At 36.1% G+C, this 27,455-nt stretch overlaps 1 protein-coding gene across 2 annotated transcripts in view; it reads right to left on the bottom strand.

The window, feature by feature from the left end:
• The window catches only part of TMTC2 (transmembrane O-mannosyltransferase targeting cadherins 2), a 435,623-nt gene that overhangs the window by 219,831 nt on the left and 188,337 nt on the right, over window positions 1–27,455 (bottom strand). For both annotated transcript variants that reach the window (XM_059402387.1, XM_059402386.1), the window contains one exon: window positions 11,816–12,644. In XM_059402387.1, the coding sequence (XP_059258370.1) occupies window positions 11,816–12,563 (748 nt within the window). In that variant the 5' untranslated portion in view covers window positions 12,564–12,644. The remainder of the gene's footprint in view (window positions 1–11,815; window positions 12,645–27,455) is intronic.

Raw genomic sequence — 27,455 nt, forward strand, 5'->3', positions numbered from 1 at the left:
CTCACGATTTGGGATCTCTTCTGATTTGGTTAAAGCATATTATCCTGGGGTTGCTGCCACCCTTTTAGTATTTTACTTGCTCCTTCATATACTCATCTGGACAAAATGACAAGATGGAAAAATTCACCACAAAAAAAAGAACAAGAGGCAATACCGAAGGCTAGGGACCTAATCAATACAGACATTGGTAATATGTTAGATCTAGAGTTCAGAATGACAATTCTCAAGGTTCTAGCCGGGCTTGAAAAAGGCATGGAAGATATTAGAGAAACCCTCTCGGGAGATATAAAAGCCCTTTCTGGAGAAATAAAAGAACTAAAATCTAACCAAGTTGAAATCAAAAAAGGTATTAATGAGGTGTAATCAAAAATGGAGGCTCTCACTGCTAGGATAAATGAGGCAAAAGAAAGAATTAGTGATATAGAAGACCAAATGACAGAGAAAAAAGAAGCTGAGCAAAAGAAGGACAAACAGCTACCGGACCATGAGGGGAGAATTCGAGAGATAAGTGACACCATAAGACGAAACAGCATTAGAATAATTGGGATTCCAGAAGAAGAAAAAAGAGAGAAGAGAGCAGAAAGTATACTGGAGAGAATTATTGGGGAGAATTTCCCCAATATGGCAAAGGGAACAAGCATCAAAATTCAGGAGGTGCAAAGAACATACCTCAATATCAATAAGAATAGGCCCACACCCCGTCACCTAATAGTAAAATTTACAATTCTTAGTGACAAAGAGAAAATCCTGAAAGTCTGTAACATACAATGGTAATAATATTAGATTGGCAGCAGACTTATCCACAGAGACCTGGCAGGCCAGAAAGAGCTGGCATGATATATTCAGAGCACTAAATGAGAAAAACATGCAGCCAAGAATACTATATCCAGCTAGGCTATCATTGAAAATAGAAGGAGAGATTAAAAGCTTCCAGGACAAACAAAAACTGAAAGAATTTGCAAACACCAAACCAGCTCTACAGGAAATATTGAAAGGGGTCCAATAAGAAAAGAGAGAGCCTACAAGTGGTAAACCAGAAAGGAACAGAGACAATATACAGTAACAGTCACCTTACAGGCAATACCATGGCACTAAATTCATATCTCTCAATAGTTACCCTGAATGCTAATGGACTAAATGCCCCAATCAAAAGACAGAGGGTACCAAAATGGATAAAAAAACAAAACCCATCTATACGTTGCCTACAAGAAACTCATTTTAAACCCAAATACAAAGTGAGGGGGTGGAAAAGAATTTACCATGCTAATGGACATGTGAAGAAAGCAGGAGTGGCCATCCTTATATCAGATCAATTAGATTATAATCCAAAGACTATAATAAGAGATGAGGAAGGACACTACATCATACTCAAAGGGTCTGTCCAACAAGAAGATCTAACAATTTTAAATGTCTATGCCCCCAACGTGGGAGCAGCCAACTATATAAACCAATTAATAACTAAATCAAAGAAACACATCAAGAATAATACAATAATAGTAGGGGACTTTAACACTCCCCTCACTAAAATGGACAGATCATCCAGGCAAAAGATCAACAAGGAAATAAAGGCCTTAAACGACACACTGGACCAGATGGACATCACAGATATATTCAGAACATTTCATCCCAAAGCAACAGAATACACATTCTTCTCTAGTGCACATGGAACATTCTCCAAAATAGATCAAGTCCTGGGTCCTCAATCAGGACTCAACTGGTATCAAAAGATTGGGATCATTCCCTGCATATTTTCAGACCACAATGCTCTGAAGCTAGAACTCAACCACAAGAGGAAGTTTGTAAAAGAACCCAAATACATGGAGACTAAACAGCATCATTCTAAAAAATGAATGGGTCAATCAGGAAATTAAAGAAGAATTGAAAAAAATCATGGAAACAAATGATAATGAAAACACAACGGTTCAAAATCTGTGGGACACAACAAAGGAAGCCCTGAGAGGAAAATATATAGCGGTACAAGCCTTTCTCAAGAAACAAGAAAGTTCTCAGGTACACTACCTAACCGTACACGTAAAGGAGCTGGAGAAAGAACAAGAAAGAAACCCTAAGCCCAGCAGGAGAAGAGAAATCATAAAGATCAGAGCAGAAATCAATGAAATAGAAACCAAAAAAACAATAGAACAAATCAACAAAACTAGGAGCTGATTCTTTGAAAGAATTAATAAAATTGATAAACCCCTGGCCAGACTTATCAAAAAGAAAAGAGAAAGGACTCAAATAAATAAATTCATGAATGAAAGAGGAGAGATCACAACTAACACCAAAGAAATTCAAACTATTATAAAAACATACTATGAGCAACTCTACGCCAACAAATTTGACAATCTGGAAGAAATGGATGCATTCCTAGAAACATATAAACTACCACAACTGAAACAGGAAGAAATAGAAAGCCTAAACAGACCCATAACCAGTAGGAAGATTGAAACAGTCATTAAAGATCTCCATCAAACAAAAGCCCAGGGCCAGACGGCTTCCCGGGGGGATTCTACCAATCATTTAAATAAGAACTAACTTCTATTCTCCTGAAACTGTTCCAAAAAATAGAAATGGAAGGAAAACTTTCAAACTCTTTTTATGAAGCCAGCATCACCTTGATCCCCAAACCAGAGAAGGATGCCATCAAAAAAGAGAGCTACAGACCAATATCCTTGATGAACACAGATGCGAAAATTCTCACCAAAATACTAGCCAATAGGATTCAACAGTACATTAAAAGGATTATTCACCACGACCAAGTGGGATTTATTCCTGGGCTGCAAGTTTGGTTCAACATCCGCAAATCAATCAATGTGATACAACACATCAATAAAAGAAAGAACAAGAACCATATGATATTCTGAATAGATGCTGAAAAAGCATTTGACAAAGTACAGCATCCCTTCCTGATCAAAGCTATTCAAAGTGTAGAGATAGAGGGCACATACCTCAATATCCTCAAAGCCATCTATGAAAAAATCATTCTCAATGGAGAAAAACTGAAAGCTTTTCCGCTAAGGTCAGGAACACCGCAGGGATGTCCATTATCACCACTGCTATTCAACATAGTACTAGAAGTCCTAGGCTCAGCAATCAGACAACAAAAGGAAATTAAAGGCATCCAAATCGGCAAAGAAGAAGTCAAACTATCACTCTTCGCAGATGATATGATACTATATGTGCAAAACCCAAAAGACTCCACTCCAAAACTGCTAGAACTTGTACAGGAATTCAATAAAGTGTCAGGATATAAAATTAATTCAGAAATCAGTTGCATTTCTCTACACCAACAACAAGGCAGAAAAAAGAGAAATTAAGGAGTCAATCCCATTTACAATTGCACCCAAAACCATAAGATACCTAGGAATAAACCTAACCAAAGAGGCACAGAATCTATACTCAGAAAACTATAAAGTACTCATGAAAGAAACTGAGGAAGACACAAAGAAATGGAAAAATGTTCCATGCTCCTGGATTGGAAGAATAAATATTGTGAAAATGTCTATGCTACCTAAAGCAATCTACACATTTAATGTAATTCCTATCAAAGTACCATCCATCTTTTTCAAAGAAATGGAAAAATAATCCTAAAATTTATATGGAACCAGAAAAGACCTCGAAAAGCCAAAGGAATATTGAAAAAGAAAGCCAAAGTTGGTGGCATCACAATTCTGGACTTCAAGCTCTATTACAAAGCTGTCATAATCAAGACAGCATGGTACTGGCACAAAAACAGACACCTAGATCAATGGAACAGAATAGAAAGCCCAGAAATAGACCCTTAACTCTATGGTCAACTAACCTTTGACAAAGCAGGAAAGAATGTCCAATGGAAAAAAGACAGCCTCTTCAATAAATGGTGCTGGGAAAATTGGACAGCCACATGCAGAAAAATGAAATTGGACCATTTCCTTACACCACACACAAAAATAGACTCAAAATGGATGAACGACCTCAATGTGAGAAAGGATTCCATCAAAATCCTTGAGGAGAACACAGGCAGCAACCTCTTCAACCTCAACCGCAGCAACATCTTCCTAGGAACATTGCCAAAGGCAAGGGAATCAAGGGAAAAAATGAACTATTGGGATTTTATCAAGATCAAAAGCTTTTGCACAGCAAAGGAAACAGTTAACAAAACCAAAAGACAACTGACAGAATGGAAGAAGATATTTGCAAATGACACGTCAGATAAAGGACTAGTGTCCAAAATCTATAAAGAACTTAGCAAACTCAACACTCAAAGAACAAATAATCCAATCAAGAAATGGGCAGAGGACATGAACAGACATTTCTGCAAAGAAGACATCCAGATGGCCAACAGACACATGAAAAAGTGCTTCACATCACTCGGCATCAGGGAAATACAAATCAAAACCACAATGAGATATCACCTCACACCAGTCAGAATGGCTAAAATTAACAAGTCAGGAAATGAAAGATGCTGGCAAGGATGCGGAGAAAGGGGAAACCCCCTACACTGTTGGTGGGAATGCAAGCTGGTGCAACCTCTCTGGAAAACAACATGAAGGTTCCTCAAAATGTTGAAAGTAGAACTACCCTATGACCCAGCAATAGCACTACTGGGTATTTACCCTAAAGATACAAACATAGTGATCCAAAGGGGCACATGCACCCGAATGTTTATAGCAGCAATGTCCACAATAGCCAAACTATGGAAAGAACCTAGATGTCCATCAATAGATGACTGGATAAAGAATATGTGGTATATATAGACAATGGGATACTATGCAGCCATCAAAAGAAATGAAATCTTGCCATTTGCGACAACGTGGATGGAACTAGAGCATATATTGCTTAGCGAAACAAGTCAAGTGGAGAAAGACAACTATCATATGATCTCCCTGATATGAGGAAGTGGTGATGCAACACCATAAGTGACTCTTAATCTCACAAAACAAACTGAGGGTTGCTGGGGGAAGGGGGGTTGGGAGAAGGGGGGTGGGGTTATGGACATTGGGGAGGGTATGTGCTATGGTGCTATGGTGAGTGCTGTGAAGTATGTAAACCTGGTGATTCACAGACCTGTACCTCTGGGGATAAAAATATGTTACATGTTTATAAAAAATTAAAAATTAAAAAAAAAGAAAAATATAGCAAGGTTTGCAGGTGAATTCTACTAATTATCGAAGAAAAAGGTAACTCTAATTTTATGTAAAATCCTTCAGGAAACACAAAAGAGGTACACTCCCAAACTATGTCTGAATGGTTAATTGATTTTGAAACTAGAATATGATACCACAAAATCAGAACTGCCAATCTCACTCAGAAATATGGGTGAAAACAAATTTAGAAATATACAAAAATGATAATACATTATAAGCAATTCCTGGGTTTACTCCAGGAATGCAAAGTAGGTCTATTAAGAAATCTCTTAATATAAACCATCAAATCAACAGATTGAGTGGGGGAAAAAATCTGTATCACTATCAATATTAATTCCTGAAAACAAATCTTAAACTAGAATCAAGATGAAAACTCTACAGATACAACATCTATGGAAAAACCTGTAAAATGTACATAATTAATGGTGAAATATTAAAAACTTTCTTTTTAAGGCAAGAATGGGGTAAAAAAAAATCTGCTGTCCTCACTGCTGTTTTAACACTGTAGCAGAGGTTCTAGAATAAAATAAAACCAAGTATTTATAAGAAACAAAACTGAAATAAGGAGAGGTATCAGGGAAGGTCTTCAAAGATACTGGTATAATTTTTTCCTCAGCTGCAAAATGTCTATTTGTTTCAGTGATATTCTTTAAATGGTAGAAATATGATGTATATATATATATTTCTCCTGTATACTTTATATATATAATAAAAAAAAGCAAAAAAATGTTAAGCATTTTAAGAATCAAACCCAAAAACTAATATGGAAATCAGAATAATTTAAAGTCATCTTTGTTTTAATCATATGCAAGTATGAATTTCTTTGAAACAGAACCACTGGTAAATACATTCAATCTAAGACAATGCTAATTTTAGGTTTGAGGGTTTTCAAAATCCCATAAAGATTCTAAAAGTTTTGTTATGGGTAATTGTAAAGACAGGGTAAGCAGTAAGTCACCTGCTTCATGTTGTGGTCCAGTATCTTTTTCCCTAACAACTGTATTTGTACTCATTAGAACTAGAACAAAAAGGAAAGATTTATATGCCACTCCATTCATAGAGTCAAGGAAACCTGATGCTTTTGAACTTCTGGGAGTATTCCATACCAACTGAAAAGCAACCTTAGTTGATTTCTTTAAACTCAAATGTTTAAAGTGGGCCCCTAAATGAACAGTTTAACATACTTATTTTTTTAAATACTTGAGTCTAGTTCAGCTAAGGAGACATTTTCATTTTATTCTCATCAGCCTCATTATTTTATATTTTATTTTTCTAATTAGAAGACAAGAGATGATCTGAGATTAAGCAATACAGAATTTCTGTCTACCCCATGGAGGGCTGATTCAACTCTGTAGGATTTTTCTTCCCATCAGCCTCGACTGGTGTCTTTAGCTACCTCACTCCAACCATATCTCTCTGTTTAAAAAAAAAAAAAAAAGTCCGTATTTTACAGCTTTTTAACTCAGGCCAGCCAGTCTTAGTAAAATGCTACACTGGCTGCCCTTCCTGACTTCACTGCCAAATTCTATTTTTTTATAAAAATTTGAACATCTTTTGAAAATTCGTCATCTTACTTTAGAAGCAACACAATGAGTTATCTATGAAATAAAATGAACCTTACTATACAATTTCATTGCTAGCTGCTTAAATTAAATGCTAGCAGTTCACCACTGCTGAAGACACTCAACTAGAGGTAAACAAAAACTCAGACCATAAAATCTACAACGAATTAGTCAAGTTTCACATGACTTGAAGGTTTGGATTTCACTTAAATTATGAGTTGTTTCCTACATAAAATGCTACTCCTTCAACATACTTGTTTCTTGAAATCTGAAACTATGTGAGGTTGAAACACAACTATCAGTTTTACACAAATCCGGGGTGAAAGAAAAATTGCCAAGTCTTGCGTGCCTGCAACAACTACTTTCTCTGTTCTTTGTATCAAAATGGGCCATAATTGTCATTTGCAGAAGGAGGGAATGAACGTGGAATGCTTGGGCAATCCCCTTTAGAGTTTCAAATATGTGCATCATTAAATATACATCTTTTGTATCATATCACATATTTATATTAGAAATAGGCATTAAAATAAACTTTGTTGTTTAATAAGTTTTCCTTAGATTAACCCTGCTTAGTTAAACATCACAGTCATATGTTCTTAAAGCAAAATGATATTTAATAAACCAACTACTCTAAAAAATGCTTTGATTTTTAATCTGTAACTGTAAAAATTTTAAATATCTTCCAGCATACCAGATATGCCACCTATAGGCTATCATTCTTTTTCATGTTTATGTGCTCACTGATCTGTTTCTCTATGATCAGTTTGCTAGTCTGTGCTTATGACCTTAATTCATAAGGAAGTTGGCAAGTAGTTGGTTTTAGGGAAGATGGTGATGAGTTTGAGATACTGGCAAATCATCCAGGTGGAGAAGTTCCAATTAGGTATCAGGTCATGGGGGAAAATAACGTAGAAATTCAATAGCATGTTTATTGACACACAACCCCCCCACACACTCTATACCAGGAAGTGTTTTAGAATCTTAACAGAAAGGAAAATAAAGGGGCGCCTGGGTACCTCAGTGGGTTAAAGCCTCTGCCTTCGGCTCAGGTCATGATCTCAGGGTCCTGGGATCGAGTCCCGCATCAGGCTTTCTGCTCGGCGGGGAGTCTGCCTCCCCCTCTCTCTCTCTGCCTGCCTCTCTGCCTACTTGTGATCTCTGTCAAATAAATAAATAAAGTCTTAAAAAAAAAAAAAAAGGAAAGGAAAGGCAATCTTTGGACAGAACCTTGAAGAATGAATCAATTTAGAAAGGAGGCAAACCTATAGAAGAGAGAGCTATGGAAAATGAAAGATAATGAAAATTGTGAGGTGCTTTGAAAGCCAGAATAGCAGAGATCAATGGTACTCAGTTCTACAGGGAGCCAAAGATGTGGGGATTTAGAGAAAGCCAAAGGCCAGAAGGGTGATCATACATTTAACCACTTCTAATGAATTAAAAAATGCTTTTTTTTTTCAAGCAGATAAAAATCAATATGGTTCACAAAATATGTTGTTTTAAACACACACATACACTTTCAAATATTATGTGGCTTGCTCATTAAAGCAGTCATCAGAGAAAATTTCCTCTTTCCTAAGCACAAAAATGCAGAGAGTCATTGTGAAATCAGCAAACTATAGTAATCAACTATGTCTAGTATTTTCCTGACATTATCAACCACATAATGAGATAGGACTCGTGGTTTACATAGTCCAAATCAGCTATCATTTCTCTACTATCCAGATTTAAACCATAAATTAGCAGCACAGTCACTATGACAGGCTTTACCCATCATCATTTGCATCCAATCAGTTAATGACTGGCAGCTGTCTACAGGACCCATTACTGAAGGCAGCAGCTTTAATGTATAATGCTTCATGAGGCTTAAAATCATATTCCAGTAAAGCACATGGTAGACTGAAGTACTCCAGAATTTGCAGAGGCTTTCAAAGGAGGGGAGGAAAAGAAAAAACAAAAAACAAAACAAAAAAAAAAAACCTAACTCAATGAAATAACTGTAATCTCAGACAACCTTACAAAGAACTGGCTTTAAAGGCTTTCTAATCTTTTGCTAGACTCAAATAACATAGCAGACTAAGAAAAATTTACCTTAAGGAAGATTACTACCAGCCTCATAATTGCTAAGAAAGCAACTGTAGCCAGAATTATTATTAACATGTTACCAATAGAAAAAATAAGGAACATAGATGTTAAGAATTGTGCCTCATATCAGAAGGGAAGCACATGCACAGAAGGCAGCCATGGGATCCCAAACTACCCCCATCTCCAATTCTATCCCTCTTAATATGAAGTATCTCTCAGCTCCTGATATATCAACAGCTTAATATTTTACCCTCTCATCTTCATTGCATATACATCTTATCCCTAAACTGATTACAAGCTCTTTACAAAGACTGTGACTTGGACATTTATTTTTCAATGTATTTATTACTACATGCCTTCTCTTAACAGGCAAGAAAGAACAGAAGCAGGGAAGCCAACTGAGAGGCTTTTAGGAATAATCGCATAAAAGATGACTGTGCCATGGGTCCTAGTGGTAGCACTAGAGGTGGTAAAGAGTGGTCAAGTTCTGGACCTATTTCTGAAGACTGAGTCAAGGGGCCTTGCTGATGAAATGGATGCCAAGTGTTAAAGAAAAATGGAAGGTTGATGACTCCAAAGTAACGGTCAGAGCTGCTAGGAAAATGGAGTTGCCATCAACTGAGATGGTAAATAGAGGCTGTAAATACAGGAGGGGTGCAGGTGGTGCTGATGGGGTTGAGGGGGCGGGGCAGCATTCAAGAATCTAATTTTTGATGTTTCGGGGACTTAACAGTATTAGTCAGTCATATATTCATTTAACTAATAATACTTGCAGCATCTAGATACTATAGCACTCCTTAAGTATTAGGAAGGAGACATGAAAATATATCGGAAACCAAAGAAATGCTTAATAATTGTTTTGCTGAGTGGAAGGATGAAGAAAGAATCAAGCATCTTAGCTATGTCAGCAAAATAACGGAATCAAAGTCAGAATAATAACTGCCGAAAGTATCATAGCCAAGTATAACTAGATTCGTATCTGGGCAGTATCTAGGAGTTTACAAAATGCTTTCTTATCTCTGTGAGGACAGATTCTGCTACTTATATTCTAGCATCTGAGTATCTGCCCTTATTTTCAAGAGGAATGAAATTTGGCTGAGTACTTGGCTTCTCAGAATTAAGATAAAATTTCCCAGCCTTCTTTGCAGCTAGGTGTGGCCAAGAGTCTGTGAGCAAACATGGTGTGTGCAATTTCTGTGATATGCTCTTAAAGAGAATGGGTACACCCACTATTTGCTCTTTTTCTCTTTTCCTGTGAGCTGAAGTGCTGATGTGATAATAAGCCATCTCAGACCATATGGGCAGGGTGACACTACCAAGATGGCAAGGGAACAAAAGAAAAGGAGCCAGATCCTGAAAACCCATGGCGCCATCTTATCAGCTCTGGGCTACACATACTTAGATTGTTACATGAAAGAATAAAGCTTCTATCTTACTTGAGTCACCATTATGGGGGGGGGGGGTGTTATAGTAGCTTAACCTGAAACTTCACCAATAAATTAAATAAATGCTCAGAACCACCTTGTGAGGAAATTAACATGCTGGATTTTTTTTTTCCTTTAAATTCTTTACAATGTCTCTGTTTTAAATAGAGACAAATTTCCTAAATAGTTTATTTAGGAAAATAAACTAGCAACATAGCCTTGCTTTACATACTTTCATCTACCAGTGAAGAAAAACCAGCTGAAAGGCATTCTCTGAGAACTGATTGCAACATTTTTACAGCAAGATTGGGGTTCATGAATTCACTAACCTGTGGATCAGTCACTACCTATAAAAGCCACATGATAAAGATCTTTTCTACAAGAACTGAGGAATTCCTTGCTATGCATTAGCTCAATTTTAATGTTTCTACTCCCATTAAAATCCCTGAAATCTATTCAGTGTTACAAGTACCAATGATCAGTTCCTTAGCTTGAAGAAATAAGTAGCTGCTCGCTGAACTCTTAATTGGTAACTGGAGAAAGATACCAGAGTTGCTTTTCGGGTATCTAGATCTTCATGCATATACCCCAATATCCATCAGTAGGTCACTCCATTCATTTGGAACAGTTTTACACTTCCCATATCTGGATACCAGCGCACAGTTGTGTTGGAAAAAGCAGAAGCAGCCCAGTTCAAATGCTGTGCGAGCAACCACAATGTAAAAAATAATTTAAAAAAGAAAAAGGAAAGGCTTATGAAGAACAGGACTAGCTGGCACTATTTACTATGATATATTTCTGCACTTAAAAGGTGCACTTGCTTTCACTTAATTGCTCCCTGGTTTCTATCATCATTTTACTGTCTAAACCAGAGAAATCACCTTAACAGCTTCTGCCTGTTCATTTAAGCTTTAAGGGAGACTTTCAGTTCTGACTATAGATTCTGTGATTTGCTAAAGTAGTTTTCTAAATCAAAATCAGTAATGAAATACATGATCAATCTCACTGTACAGTGAAGTGCATTTCCCTATGTGACTTAAGAACTCTTACATATGAAGTGCTAACGGCTGGGTAAAATCCAGCTTACCGGGGCTCTGCAAAGCCGAGGGTGACTCACACTTGTATGCGCGCACACTGACACCTAGAGACACGATTCCAAGATTCAGAGGTAGCGTCACCTCCAAATCTTTTTAAAGATGTCAGTGTAAGTCTCACGGTATTTCCTCAGGCGATGCTTGGAAAACAGCAAAGCTAAAATATCAAGTGGGATACCTGACTTTTATTACATGATGAAAGAGATGACGTGTGTCCATTCTTAAAAGACAGAAACCAAGCATTTTTCCAAATTCTTAGGACAGTCAATGCTTTTGCACAACTGTCTAAATTCCTCTGGACAAATGTAGTCTGGAACATCAGAATATACGTTCCAAAAATGGAATTCTGGGCACATCTCTAAATTGGTTGTACCGCTCAGCTCTTAAAACATGAAATGAAAAAAAGATATGAGGAATACAGAAAAAGACGTCTTCCTCCTGAATACTTAGTTTTAAGGCAAGAAGCAAGGATATAAAATGGCACAATGAGTAAACTGTCCAGGCAAAAGTATAAAATAAAATATTACCTTTAGCTGGGTTAACTTTTATCCCTGACCTATACAGCATTTCCTCATTCTGCCAGTCTCCATTCCTGATCGCAGTCTTGAGTCCATAGAAAACAATTAACGTAGCTGTGGCATAAAAAATCAAGCTCTTGAGAAATCGCTTTTGGACCTTGACATAAAGGGCTCTGGCACCCACTGTAATGAGGAGGCAGAAGCCCATACTAGGAATATACAATACTCGCTCTGCAATTACAAAGCCGACATAGAAAAACAGGTTCGTGGCAGGAACAAAGGGTATTATTAGCAAAGATAAAGAAAGAACAACAATGTTCTCTGTAGAAGGAAGTTGTGTTCTCTGTGATGCATGATTTTTAATGCCATTTTCTACTTTGGATGCAAAGCTGGGCTTAATCTCTGAGTTCCGGTATTCCACATCTGAATGGCAGCTATGTCCATTTGCATTCTGCTTGCCATTTGTTACAAATTTCCCATTGCATTCTCTTTCCACGCTTGGGCTCTTCAAGCCATAGTAGGCAAGGAGGAGGAGTCCAATGTAGAAGGCCACAGTGTGTAGGTTTCTCCAATCAAAAACCGTTTTGAGCAGAGGCACAGCATCCATTGACCAATCAAAACTGAGGGTGTCTGGGCATAGCAACAGCCAGAGGTTCTTGGTTGGCAAGTAGAAGAAAGTGAGCGTTCGAGCCAACAGGCTATCCGAATCTGCAGCTGGGTTGTCAGAGTTGGAAAAGCTTGGTGGTTTGTTTCCCATCCAGTACAAACGGGCACCCAAAAGGGAAGTCCCCCAGAAAGTTAACAAACTAATGCTGAGGAAAAGAGACAAGTTCTTCCTCTGAAACCAAAAGAGAAGGGAAAAAATTAAGATCATCATCAATACAGCCTGGGAACACTTCACTTAACATTTAGAGATAAAAGACACTTTTTGAAGGGAACAGTTAAAACCACAAAGGTCTTAAATACATGGCTTTATTTCTATCTCCTTTTAAACATGCTTAGGGAAAACTTAACCTAAAAACAAAAGCAAAAACCATTGACTCTGGAAGCCTACTTTGTATATAACTTTTTTTTTTTGTATATAACTTTTGATGAGCATTTTTTTCTTCTTGTTCTAAAAGAGCAAGGAAAAACAGCTTCCATATCTTGACCTCTGTAAAATGGGCTGAATGTATTTCCCCCTCAGAACTGATGTCAAGTTAAACTGAGACCACAGTATAAAAGTACTTAGCACTCTGTACAAGATAGAAAAGACATCAAATAACTATCTTCTTTCACGTCATGGTTTAGATTCTAGGGAAAACAAAATCAGGCATGCCCCAAAATATGGAGTATGACAGGATTCTGCTTGGCTCAAAGTAACAGCATTTAGCTATGTCTACGCCAGTCCACATTTCATTGTCTCAAATACTCTTGCAGAATTTATCAACCAGGCTTTCATCTGCTACCCCATGCTGTCAGTGACATCAGTGACATCGAACATTTAATAACACTCCTCGTGAATCCCAAATTTTCCACGCTGATGATGACTTTTTAAAAATAAAATGACTTTGATAATGTGCTTACTTATTTTAAGAGAGAGACAAAAAATTATGAGAGGAAGGCCAAAAGGGCATTCCTGTTAATGAGAATTTTCTGGCAAACTCTTTCAACCTGAGTGACCTCAAACAATCTAAGTCCTGAAGAGGCAAGTGGAAGGGGGAGAGATGGATTCTATATCCTAACTTTAATGCTTCCTTGGTAATGTGATCTCTGACTGTACATATTGACATTGTATAGAATTATACATTAGTAACACTCAAAGTGGTGCTTGGAACCTCAACGATATACCAATCACTTAGTTTAAAAAAAAAAAAAAAAAAACACGACTGCAACAAAAGCACAAATACATAAATGGAACTCTTATCAAACTAATAAAAAAGTTCCATACAGCAAAGGAAATTATCAACACAATGAAAAGGCAATCTGCTGAACGAGATTTGCAAATTAAATGTTTGATAAGGGATTAATACCCAAAATACAATTTTAAAAAACTCATACAACTCAAAATAAAAAAATAATAATTTGATTACAAAGTGGACATAGAATCTGAAGAGCCATTTTTCCAGGGAAGACATAAAAACAGGTACATGAAAAGGTGCTTAACATCACTGATCATCAGGGAAAGGCAAACCCAAACCACACTGAGGTATCCGCTCACACTTATTAGTATACCTAGAATCAAAAAAGATAAGAAATAACAAGTGCTGGCAGGGATGTGGAGAAAAGGGAAACCTCGTGCACTGTTGGTGGGAAGGTAAATTGGTACAGCTACTATGGAAAACAGTGTGGAGTTGCCTCAAAAATAGAACGACCCTATGATCCAGCAATTCCACTTCTGGTATTTATCTGAAAATAAACAAAGTCACTATCTCAAAAAAATACCTGTACCCCTACATTTATTGCAGCATTTCTTATTTATAATAGCAAAGACATAGTGACAACCTAGGAGTCCACAATGGATGAAGGGTAAAGAATATATGCTATACATTTTACATTTTTGATAGAATGTTATTTGTCTACACCAAAAAAAGAAAGAAATCTTGCCATTTACAACAATGTGGATGAACCTTGAGGACATGACATTAAGTGAAATAAGCCAACTGAAGAAAGACAAACACTGTATGATCTCACTTGTAGGTGGGATCTTAAAAAACATAAACCCTGAACTCCTAAATAAAGAAAACAGATGGGTGGTTGCCAGAGACAGGGATGGGAGAGTTGTCAAAATAGGTGAAGAAGTGAAGATCTTCAAGGTACTGTCACGGCCGGCGCAACAAATTGACCAGGAATGTGAAGGTAAGAGGATGAAGAAAAGAACTCGAGAAGCAGAGAGAGGAGGAGGAGCACTGAGGAGGATGTCCAACAGTGCTAAGTTTATTCAAAGCATTAAGGCCATATATATAGTGATATTACCATAGGAGAAGCAATACACCTGTGTCTAGTTAAACAACCACGAGTGCCCATAATAAATTTCACCATTGACTATAAGCAGACCTCATGACGCCAATGGCTGATCCCAGTACAATTGTTCTGTATTGATGCAGCAAACCTGAAAGTAATTCATGGGCTGTACTAGAGCAGCAAGGACCAGCCACGAACTTATGACCCCAACCCAATTGTTCTTATTTGTTTAGCAAGTATGTGGGAAGTCACGTAGGCAAGCACACAACATACAGCACAGACCCTTTCTCAGTGCTACTCAACTTTTCCCATTCTAAATCTTTTGTTAGGTTATTTGGACTTTAAAGGAGGCACAAGTCAGGGCCTGGTTTGGTCCTCGTCTCAAGCCTTACCGTGGCCTCCCACAAGGTACAAACTTCTAGTTATAAGTTCTGTGAATGTCATATACATCATACCGACTGTAGTTAACAATACTCTATTACATATTTGAAAGTTGCTAAGAGATTATATCTTAAAAGTTGTTATCACAAGAAAAAAGAAAATTTATTTGTGTGTTCATGGATGTCAACTACACTTACTATGATGATCATCTCACATATCTACATACACCAAATCATCATGTTGCATCTGAAACTAATAAAGGCTAAATGTCAATTAGTTCTCCATTTTAAAAAGTCCAAAGAGCAATATTATCTCGAGCATGTACAATTTCTATGAAAATAGTCTCTATGTATTGTATATAATTGCCACTGGATGCTCTCTGACTCCCCATTCCCCGCACCTTTCATTGATGGAAGCCATAGAACTGGCCAAGGACCATCTACTCCATCTCTACTGTTAATCTAATGATCTTAGCAAGGTCTGTGATTTTAAAAAATATTAATATATGCTAATGATTCCACCTTAACCTTCCTTTATCTCCACAGCCATTTATTCAATTGCCTATTGGACATATTTGCTTAGGTATCTCAAATTCAAAATGCCCAACACAAAGCTTGATTTCATACCCCCAACACTAAACACTTCCTCCTTTAGTCATCACACCACCAAAGATGGTAAAACTATGTAACCAGTTTCTTCTTCCCAGCCCTCCTCCCTCCCTCCCCATTTTATCTATTAGAAACTCTTCTCACTTCCTCTTCAAAATATAAGCCAAATTTGTCCATTTCTCGCCATCTCTTCTGTCACCACTTGAATCCAAAATACCCACACTTGGAATATCACAATAGTCTCCTCCTAACTGGTGACCCAGCCCTTTTAAACACAAATCACATCATTCCCAATTTTCAAAATCATTAATGGGATCTTACTTTAAGACCTTGGAAGTTACCACTTCTATAGAGAAGATTCTAATTCATAAGGGGTGTGTGTGTGTGTGTGTGCGTGTGCACACACATGTGCAATATGTGTGATATGTCTTTTATATTCATTATATTCAAATATATGTGATATGTCTTAAATTTCAAAATTATTTTGAAAAATATTTTAAGTATTTAAAGATGGGATACGTCTGGATATAAAAGAAATGAAGCAAAAAAGAGGAGGTTAGGAATTTAAAATTCAAAATAAGTAAATTGAGAAACAGCAAACAGATGGAGATTATGACAATTTTAAGTGGTAGGATTGTTAATATCAGATCACAGTAATGCTAAATTCACAGAATTAACTGTCTGAGTGTTTTAAAACATCTGTGGCTGGCTTTTACTCAAAGTATTTCACATAATGCTGCATGGGATTTTTAGTGGGAGGGGAGTAATATGTTCAGTCATCACTAATTTCTCACTTTCAGGTCTTCTCTGGAAGAATAAAATGGTTCAGAACCCATATTATCTAAAAATACGTTTTGCATGCCATTCTTTTGCTCTTCTGAAATTTTACCCATTAAAAATCCTAAAATTTATTGATTTTAAGAAAAAAAAAACAAAACACAAAACTGCACATTAGGAGTTGTAATAACTGGACGGACCAATCACATAACTGAGTATGCTTTGATTACATTAGAGAGAAACATGTCATTTGGCAAAGATAAATGAAATGGATGACAAAGACTGATCTTGAAAAAACAGCTCAACGTTAAGATATGTACCAAAAGTCCACTTTGCCACTAAGTGTAACTAAGTATACAAAGTATACCTGAGACCATTCTATTCCCATGTCTTCCGGTGCCAGTGAGGAGAGAGAAGGGACAGGCAGTACAGAAAACTCTCATCAGTCAAGAAGAAAAAGCAAAGGAGTAAGAGAACCACATGGGGACAGGAATTATAATCAGTACTCTTTGCTAGTCATGAAATTTTGGAAGAAGTTAGCCTTCATCATTGTATAACTCTACTTTATTCTTTTTTTTTTTATAATTTTTTTAAAGATTTTATTTATTTATTTGACAGAGATCACAAGTAGACAGAGAGGCAGGCAGAGAGAGAGAGGAGGAAGCAGGCTCCCTGCCGAGCAGAGAGCCCAATGTGGGACTCGATCCCAGAACCCTGAGATCATGACCTGAGCCAAAGGCAGAGGCCTAACCCACTGAGCCACCCAGGTGCCCCATAACTCTACTTTATTCTTAAACTTAAACTTTATTCTTAAAATAGAAATATCGTAAGGCAAAACTACCTTATTAATTTTTAATAAAGGCATCTTTAGCAATGTATTAAATTTTAATAAATTATCAAAATGAAGCATTAAGAGTGAAGATGTGATCAGAATGATTTTCATTTTTATCATACTCCAAGAATATTTAAATATCCTGGAGTATACTGAATATTTAAATTTAGTAAACTACAAAATAAAGATTAATGAAAACTATTCAGTGATAAAATAAAAGTCGTCTAAAGGCTGAGCAAATAATAAAAATGAAAAAGAATAATCAAATGCTGACATTAATTTACAAACATTTTATATTTTAAAATATTTCCACATACAGCTCCCATTTAAACAACTGGTAGAACAACTAAGATCAAGAGACACTGAGGTTCTGAACTGAGATGCTCATTCTAACTTAACGGGAAGGTCTATACAGGCTAAATAAATGACACCGTTAAAGGAAAATTGAATGAACAGGTAAAAGAAAATTGATGCTAAAATGTTTAAAGTGGAAGAGCTTCTAAGCCCTCCTGATTGGCTACCACTTTTTATGTATTTTACGATTTCTTTGAAATCACAACTTTCAATCTCTTTAATGCCTTCTCATAGAATTTTGTTAAAAATGGTCACCTATAAAGTGGGATTCTGATAAAACCAAAACTCTCTTCTAACCTCATGCATTTTTTCTGTGGTAACAGCCTTAAAAATAAGGTGAAAGGAAAGAAAGCATGGAAAGGCTTTTTTATTAATCATAGTCCCTAGGGGTTCCTGGGTGGCTCTGTCCATTAAATGTCTGCCTTCAGCTCAGGTCATGATCCCAAGGTCCTGGGATCCAGTCCCTTACCAGGTTCCCTGCTCAGCAGGGGTGGGGGTTGCTTCTCCTTCTGCCCCTCCTCCCACTCACTCTCTCAATCTCTCTCTCACTCTCAAATAAATAAATGAAATATTAAAAAAAATTTTTTTTTTAAATAGTATGCTTTGACTCGTGGATTAAATGAGATGAACAAATTTTTACTGAGTTAATAGCTAGGAGTCAAGTTACATAATTTGCCTCAGCGTTTTGTTGTTGTTGCTGTTCTTGGCTTAGTGTTTCAAATTGATTCAGCACAGGTATTTGTTGAGATGAGGCATGAGAGTTCTGAAGAATTACCACTAGACTTGAAGGTTAAAACTGGTAAAAATCCACACATAGAAAATGAGAAGTCTAATGTCTGGGAAGCTTAACCTGATGGAAGGATAAACTCTGATGGGTAGCATTAGAAAATGACTGCAATTTAATAGAGAAAACATAATGAATCCATTGAGCATATCATTAAGACAGCTGGATGCAGCAGGCACTCTCCTACTAGTCACCGGATGTATACATGTAAGCAGAGAGACGACAGACCCTGCTTGTGGAGTTTGCATGTTCTAGTCTGTCTTGAAAAACACTTTGGGAGGCAAAAAATCATAGTGCCTTAAAAGATAGCTTTCAAACCTCAAGGACCAACAATATGAATTGTGAGCTTCTAAAAATACCAATGCCCTGGTCTGACTAATAGCTCCATAGGAGATTCTAATGCAGCCAAAGCTGAAATTATCCCATATTTGTACAAGACTAATTCTTAACAGTGACACTGAAAATACTCTGGGACTCTGGCTTTCATTTCACAAAGTTTTAAGGCATATTTTCCTCATTCTAAATGAATAAATCATAATGAAACATAAATAATGCTTTCTCTGAGGCTCAGGGACAAATTGACTTCTTAGGATAATAAATGAGTGTCATGAGGTCAGGCTACAAAGGAATTGAGATCTCTGTAATAAGTATAATTCAGAGTCGAAATATTCAAGTCTTGTTGCAATATACAGAAAACAAAGGATTTTTTCCAAGGGGGGGAAAAAAAACAACAGTCTCTTAAACGTGAATCACAGAAGACAAATAATCTAACAGAAAAGATTTAAAAATATAGATCGGAAATTCAGAGAAAAGACAATAATAAACAATTATAATTCATTTGTTAATAAAAATGAAAAAGAACAGAGTTCAAATGAATCTAAGTGAAAAAAAAAGAAAACTAGGGGGAAAAAGAATTGGCTATAAAAGTCACTAAAATTGTGTTGTAACAAGAACTATCATGTACTAAGAAAATATAAATTAAACAGTTTGGTGAGAAATTTGGAAGTACTTAGGAAAATTAATAATTTGTTTCATCTATTATTTGGTTATCTGGAATTAGTGACTCTGACAAAACCTCTTAGATCTAAATATGATTTTTAATGTAGCATTGTTTATAAGAAAAAAAATACATCATTAAAAATTTCACTAAAGCAATAGGAAAATAAATCATGGCATACCTGTATGTTCTGAATCTATAAGGCAAGTAACAAGAATGACCCACCAATATAAACTACATATGTAGTATATGGAGAGCTACATATATTTACATATGTAGGCATACATATATACTAACATGAAAAATACTATATAGAAATTAATGCAAATGAATCAAATCATTAGACAGTAACATGACACATAAAAACCCAGGTTGCAAAATATGCATATTATAAAATCATACACTCCATTCAGGAAAAAAATTCCATATATTTTTTATAACTATATACATATGTTTGTAAAATTGTTCCCTCCTACCCCACCCCAAGTCTAGAAACAATTACACCAAATATCAGATGATGTGAAATTGCTAGAGCAGGGCATAGAAGGGAGCTGGATGGATAGAGATAAAGAGATAAAGATGATGAGGAAAGAGATAAAGATTGAGATGAAGAGATAAAGATGGCTTCATATTTATGAGTGGTTGCCATTTATTCACAGTCCCAAAATATGTATCCAAAAAAACCAAAAATGTCTTGACAATCTTTTCTGTCTAAACTTACATTTCTCAGGTGGAAATAATTATTTTGCAACAAATATATATACAAATAATGGTAACAAATCCAATTCTGGTTATAGACACATAAGCATCCATTAGTTTATATACTTTTCCATATTTAGTATTCATTGTAGCTATTATTTTATACTTAAGTTTTTTCAATATTAAAAAATAATTTTCCATGTCCCAACTCAATCTATTTAAAATTATTTTATAATCCTTGCCTTAATTTTGCTAGAAGATCTCTTAAATACACAAGAAAACTAGATAAAAACACAATGCACCCCAGTTGGGATACAAAATTGTGATAATATTACCCCAAAATGCTCTTTTAAAACTAGGATATAACAAATGGCACATCTTTGAATTCTCAGAGATTACTACAAAGCCTAACATTCCTAGGCATTTGAAAATGATTCTTAAGGGATGCCTGGGTGGCTCAGTTGGTTAAGCGGCTGCCCTCAGCTCTGGTCATGATCCCAGCGTCCTGGGATCGAGTCCCACATTGGGCTCCTTGCTCAGCAGGGAGCTTGCTTCTTCCTCTGCCTCTGCCTGCCATTCTGTCTGCCTGTGCTCGCTCTCCCTCCCTCTCTCTCTCTGACAGATAAATAAAATCTTAAAAAAAAAAAAAAAAAGAAAATGATTCTTAAATTCTGACCCTCAAACCAAAAGTCAATTTTTTTTAACCTATCATTATCTTGCCCATTTTTTTTAAGATTTATTTGAGAGATTTGTTTGAGAGAGTGGGAATACACATGCATGAACAGGAGGGGGGCAAAGGGTAGGGTGAGGGTGGGGAGAAAGAATTTCCAGCGGATTCCCTGCTGAGCAGGGAGCCCAAGGCAGGAGCTCAATCTCAGGACCCCGAGATCATGACCTAAGCTGAAATCAAGAGTTGGGCACTTAACAGACTGAGACACCCAGGTGCCCCCCACACATTTTTAAATCCTATTATGGTAAATCCTTACTCCCAATCCTCCACACAAAGGATCAAATGAAGTAATACTGCACAACACCAAGGCCAGCTTGACTGTCATCATATACAGAAACTTGGCCTTATCACCTTTATGTAACAACATTTTCTGCCTAACTCCATACCTCTCCATGAAAAGTACACATGAGGGCAGTAACATGGTCTGGAGGAACATATTCCTGACTACAACTTCATTCCAAAAGTAGAATTAAAAATGGGGAAATGACTGCATCTCTAAGAATTCTTATCCGGTACATTTCATGTCAATTACTAAATAGAAAGGGTTCCTTTATGTTTTAAATCACTGTAAAATCATATAAATCAGCTTTATGAAAGTCTAATTTTCTAAAAGTTCAAATGTGCTCTTTATATTTTTAAAAAGTTCTTCTTTAACATTAAAAGGGAAACTAGCTTTCCATGTCACTGAATATACATATATACACATATTCCTAACTACAAAATTTTAGAGGGATTTTTCTGGAACTGTCAGATACAGAAATCATAGAATAAAAATCAACTAGAAATATCAAGTTCATGATTGGCAATTTCATCTCGAGTCTTTGGACCCACGAACAAAATAAAAGAACATAGCTATAATGAGCAAATTTACCATATGAAAATGGTAAATGAAATTTACCATAAAACATCAAAATCTTTTCCACACATCACCTGAAATATGAAGGCAAATCTGATGAGAAGAACTGTCATATTAACTAGCAGTGATGACTTTATAGAAGCCTTGCAGTGCATTATTCTCTTCTATGAGAGTCTTTGCCTAAAGAAATAGCACAAGTAAAGAGCAAAAATCAACTATAACAGCTCCCCTCTCTACTATTCAAGGAAAACTGCCGTTCGTGGTGGCAGCTTCAATACTGCCTTCTGATCTCAAGATTCTGTAGGACATAGAGGAAACTGAAAAGGAATATTTTAGACTCAATGAAAGAAAAATGTAAACATTCTGCCTTAGAGTATTAAAATCATCATGAGACTCACTTTTTGGCAAACTAATGAAAATAAATTACTTAAGCATAAGGCTCATTTAATTCCAAATTAAGCCCTTGGCAATGATAGTAGAGTCGTAATAATAAAGCAGATAAAAATCAGTATCTGAAAGTTTTAAGAATAATTGAGAGAAAAGGCTATGCAGACATAACAAAAATCTAGCATCCTTTATTTTGTATCCACTATTCATCAATGAAGTCATAAGCTTTCCTTATATCAATAATATAAGATTTCTCCTAGTTGCCCTCCTTCCTAAAATAGTTCTCATTGAAGACTACCCCAAAAAGTAAATATAAAAGCATGTATTTCTGACATTTCTGAATGTGACAGGAAGGCATTCAGGGTTTAAAGTATAATTAGAAATTGTTTCTAGAACATATTCATATGATTTATCAAAGTCTTGCCAACATCAAGTTGTCAGAGTATTTGTTTCCCTTCAAAGAACAAAAATGGGTTTCCTTATTAATAATTATCCTTTATTCAAGATGAGAAACCTTTTTTTTCCTATACTAACAAAATAAACAAAAGAATTTTAATGTTTAGTATTTCAAAAGATATAAAGAGGTTCTCTCTGTCAAATAAATAAATAAAATCTTTAAAAAAATTTTTTTTAAATGTTAGTGATCTCTTCAGCACTTAAGATTATAAGGAATTCTTTCACTTGTTCAAGCTAACTCTATACCACAGCATAATATTGTCCATTGATTTCAAACATCAGAAAGTATCTGTATATATCCCGATAAATATATAAAAGCTCAATAAATCAGTTATAGATTGAAATCCACTGATGAAGAATCACACTGTTTTAGGCCAGATTACAATTTACCAAACAAGGTTGGCATTAGGGAGAGTATGATTATAAAAAATCCAAAAGTGTCAAAGCATATCTCATGTAATCTGATATAATGAATGACATGGTATTTATCCAAAATTTAAAACCAAACATAATCGGTTTGATGTGGTAGGAAAAGGTCACCAGAGACAACAGTTTTCCTTATTTCAGTTACAATCAAAACTATTAGCCTGAAATTCCTCATAATCTTTTTTCATACATATGATACTAGCTAACACTGGTAAAAAATGGACATCTTTTTAGAATATTTTTTAAATGTAACAAAGTGAAGAAACTTAAGATGACCATTTATTCTTTCATTTAATCATACTTAAAGAGATTCTTCTTAATTTCATTTAGAAATTCATTCCTTAAGTGGTATTGCCTTGATTTCTAGTATCATTTTCCAATAAAAGGAACTAAGGTTCCTTGGAGAAATGGGACTGATTTTAAGACTGAGGCAGGAAATATACAAGATGAACCTAGTACATCTTATGGTGCCAGAAAGTGAGGTCCAGACGGACACACACACACTTGCACACACACACACACACACACACACACACAGACAAGGATATGTCAAAGGATCTACAGCACATGGGAGCCCCCTTCAAGAGCTCCCAATGGCCAAAGCTGGAACAATTTGGGCAACAAAATAAATAGTACTGAATTATAAACTAAAGCATAAAAAATAAAAATATCCATGAATCCATACTGATAAATAAATGATATGGTGGATAGATAGATACATAGACAGATAAGGGAGAAGACACAAATCTCCCTTGCCAAACAATGTCAAATAATTTAGATATATACTCCACCTTCAAGGAGAGGGAGCACAACTCCTCACTCCATAAATACAGGCTGGGCATAGTGCCTTCTTCCAGAAAGGAGGGACAAGGGACGGAGGAACTTTACAATACATAAAACCGGAAAAACACTATCTCCACCAGGTGGTTAGGGTCAACCTTAACGGTGGTAAGTCATGTTGTCAGCATGCACCCTTAATCCCTTGATAATATGTGATAAAAATGTCACTTGACCTGTGTTCTTCCTCTCAAAATCCATAAACCCAGTTTAATCATGAGAAAAACATCAGGCAAATTCCAGCGGAGAATGTTTATACAATATCTGACTAGGAATCCTCAAAACTGTCAAGGTTATCAAAAACAAAGTCTGAGAAACTGTCACAGCCAAGAGGAGCGAAGGAGACATGACAAATCAATGTCATGTGCCATCCTAGATGTTATCCTAGAACAGGAAAAAAACATTAGGTAAAAATGAAGGGAATCTGAGTAAAGTATGAACATTAGTTAATAGTAACATATCGGCATCGGTTAATTGATTATAACATATGACTATACTCATGTGTGAGGTCAGTAAACAGATGGAACAGAGTGTGACATACATGGGAACTTTGGTTCTACGCAAATTTTCTGTAATCCTGAAACCATTCTAAAAAACAAAGGCTATTCAAAGAATGGCTGTAACCAGAATAAAAGCTTTTAGAAACCAAATGAAATTAGATGGGCTTTGATAGATCAATATCTAAAAGCTGTGGGCCAAGAAATATCAAGTGAAAATTAACATCAGCATTAAGTGCATATTAACATTTTCACTGCCTTCAGACTGAATCTAAGAAGATGAACAAAAGAGTGAACCAGAATTCAGTAACTTACTCATATTATATGAGAGATAACATTGATTTCAAATCCCGTTTGGGTTTTGTCTGACACTCTACAGCAACGGTAGTATACTAGAAACCTCCAATGAGAAACAAACATCAAGGGAAGGATGTTTCTAAACCCATTGCTATGGTGTTTTTGTTGGCATGGTGACCCATTCTTCCTCATTAAGCTAACATGGGGAAATCAAGCAGTTAGCAATTTCTTGCGCACCCATGGCAGGCTCCTTCTAGAGCTAACTATTAGGGACTGAAGTACCCAAAGAGTTCAATTACTGGAACTGTAAGGGGTGTGCCACAGCCCCTAACCCATTACACTAAAAGCAAGCCCCTGAATGCCAGTCTTCAGAGTAATCTTGTTTAGCTTAAAATAAGAGGTTTAACACTTCCCACCAGGCAGTGCACTATGGTCAAATCGGGTTAGCCACAAAACAATCCAGCCTTTATGAGGAAAATATGTGAAGAAAATATCCTTTTGTGACCTGAGACACAAAAAATACTTTGCACAAAAGAAGACACCTCTTTCTGACTATCAAACCACTTTAGGTTTTTATTGGATTCTTTTCCCTGCACTTTAAGAATACACCTAATAGGGGAGAATCAAAATAAAACAGCTCAAAATTAATTGAATTTGGACAAGGAACTCCTTTCTATCCATCTCTCCTCAAGTGGGCAACTGCATTGCAAATGCATTTCCTGCGCCAATGGATTAAACTGCAACATTCTTTTAACTCTGTGTGGCTTTAGCGCAACAAACCAGCCATTATGAGATGTGTTCCAGTCTCATTAATGAGGTAAGCATGTGAGCCCAGCATTTTGGAAACCTAAAGAGACAAATTATAATGAGACTTCACTCAGTGGGGAGGCCAAGATATAGCTCTCTTCTCTCAATGATATCATAATAGGCAGCTATTTAATGAGTGTAGGACCTCCCTATGAACATATAATAGACACCAGTAAGAAGAAGAAGACTTCACCAAGACAAATCCAACTTAATATATATATCTCATAGGTAGGTGTTCATTGATACTCATAATTTCAATGCTTACTGCTTTTCACTGAGAATATGCTTCCCCTATAATGACACATGTCTTCTACTAAATACACGGTAAATTCAATGTCAAACGGACAGATGATTCTTTTCTTTTTCTCACAGATAAAAATGTGGCCCTTTATCTATATGTTTTGCATGTTGCTTTGTCCTTATTCTCAAAATGCCACACTGATTTATAAAATAACACTTGTTTTTTGGATTGGGAAACTGAGGCGACGTCATGAGGGTTTTGAAAGAGAATTTTCACTTGAGAAAACAGCCATCGATTCTGCGACTCTGTAACTGAATTTCATAATTCAATATCAGGTAATTACAACTATTCAGGAATTCTCAGACAACACTGGGGCACCTGTTTAGGCATTATAATTATTAGTCATTCAGAGCAGAATCAAACAGAAGTGGGAGCCTCACAAAATCAGTTGAGCAGAACATTCTGAGTTTACTGAACAGGCAAAGGAGTCATTACCTATTCTCTCCCTACTTCTCCTAAAAGAAAAAAGAATAAACGAACAGCCATGCCAAATTTTCAAGCACATTAGAGCAGTAAAGGGGGTTACGGTTACTAGAATCTGTTATAGAAAAAGCAGTCTTCGTTGGTTGCTGTTCGGTTCATTCCCTTTAATGCAGGAAGAAATGTAAGGAGTAGCCAACAAGTGCTACAGCAGTAACCAGAGCTAATTATCTGAAAATACTTTACAAACAAAAACGGAGTCTAGGCAAGGGTGATGTGGGAAAAGCCGAAAGACATTATTTTAGTTTCATGAAAAGAGGATTTCAAATCTTCCACACCTCTATGTCTTACTACTCCGGAAGTGAATTCCTTTTTGAAACACAAAAGAGTGAACCCCGATGGCGATATTTCTTATAAATGGGATAACTTTTCTATGAGCATCAATTAATATTTGTACCACCAAATAAGCATTTTTAAAATGCACACCTTTATGACCTGGAATTAATTACCAAAAGAGTGACCCTCAAATTGTACCTTACTTTAGGAATAATAATAAGCTAGTTGCATGTTTCATGTTATGCAGACAGAGAAATGATTGATATGGCTGCCAAATGGCCAAGAGCCAGATGTTTGGGAACAAACAAAAATACTGAAGTTTTTAAGTTCAGAACTGTTCTGATAGCCTCTCCAAGAGTCGCTTCTTGCCAGAAGCAACTTGGCAAAAGCAATTTTTGGAACCTCAAGGTGATGGCGACCAACCTAGACAGATGAAATCTTTGTGTAACTGTAACCCACCTCATTTTTTTTTCTTTCGTTCTTTTATTATTAGATTTGGAATTAAATTTTAATCATTTAGTAACTCTTAGAGATCCGTATGGGAATGGAGGTGCTCAGTAGTTCATAGGCAACCTTGCACAAGAAGATTCTGAAACAGAATGGAACGTGAAAACTGTGAAACCCATATAGCCATAAAAGCATTTGTCTTCCACATGAATAAATCTTCAGTACAATGCAAAAGTTCGATCTCACTTCAAATTGTTAAAAACAAGATTTCTGCATTTATTAAATACCTATATTGAGGGCCATTAAAACTCCATTAATTTTCCTTCTTAAGTTTGTCCAGCCTTTGTAGCTATCATTAAAGTCCTAGTTTTCAAATCATTTCAGGCAGGGTTAAAATCTGGTATTTTTTTCATTAATATGTGTATCTTTGATTTTTAACATTACCACACACACACACACACACAAAAAAAAAAAAAC

The sequence above is a fragment of the Mustela nigripes genome, chromosome 6 (assembly GCF_022355385.1).
Source record: "Mustela nigripes isolate SB6536 chromosome 6, MUSNIG.SB6536, whole genome shotgun sequence".
Taxonomy (NCBI): Eukaryota; Metazoa; Chordata; class Mammalia; order Carnivora; family Mustelidae; genus Mustela; species Mustela nigripes.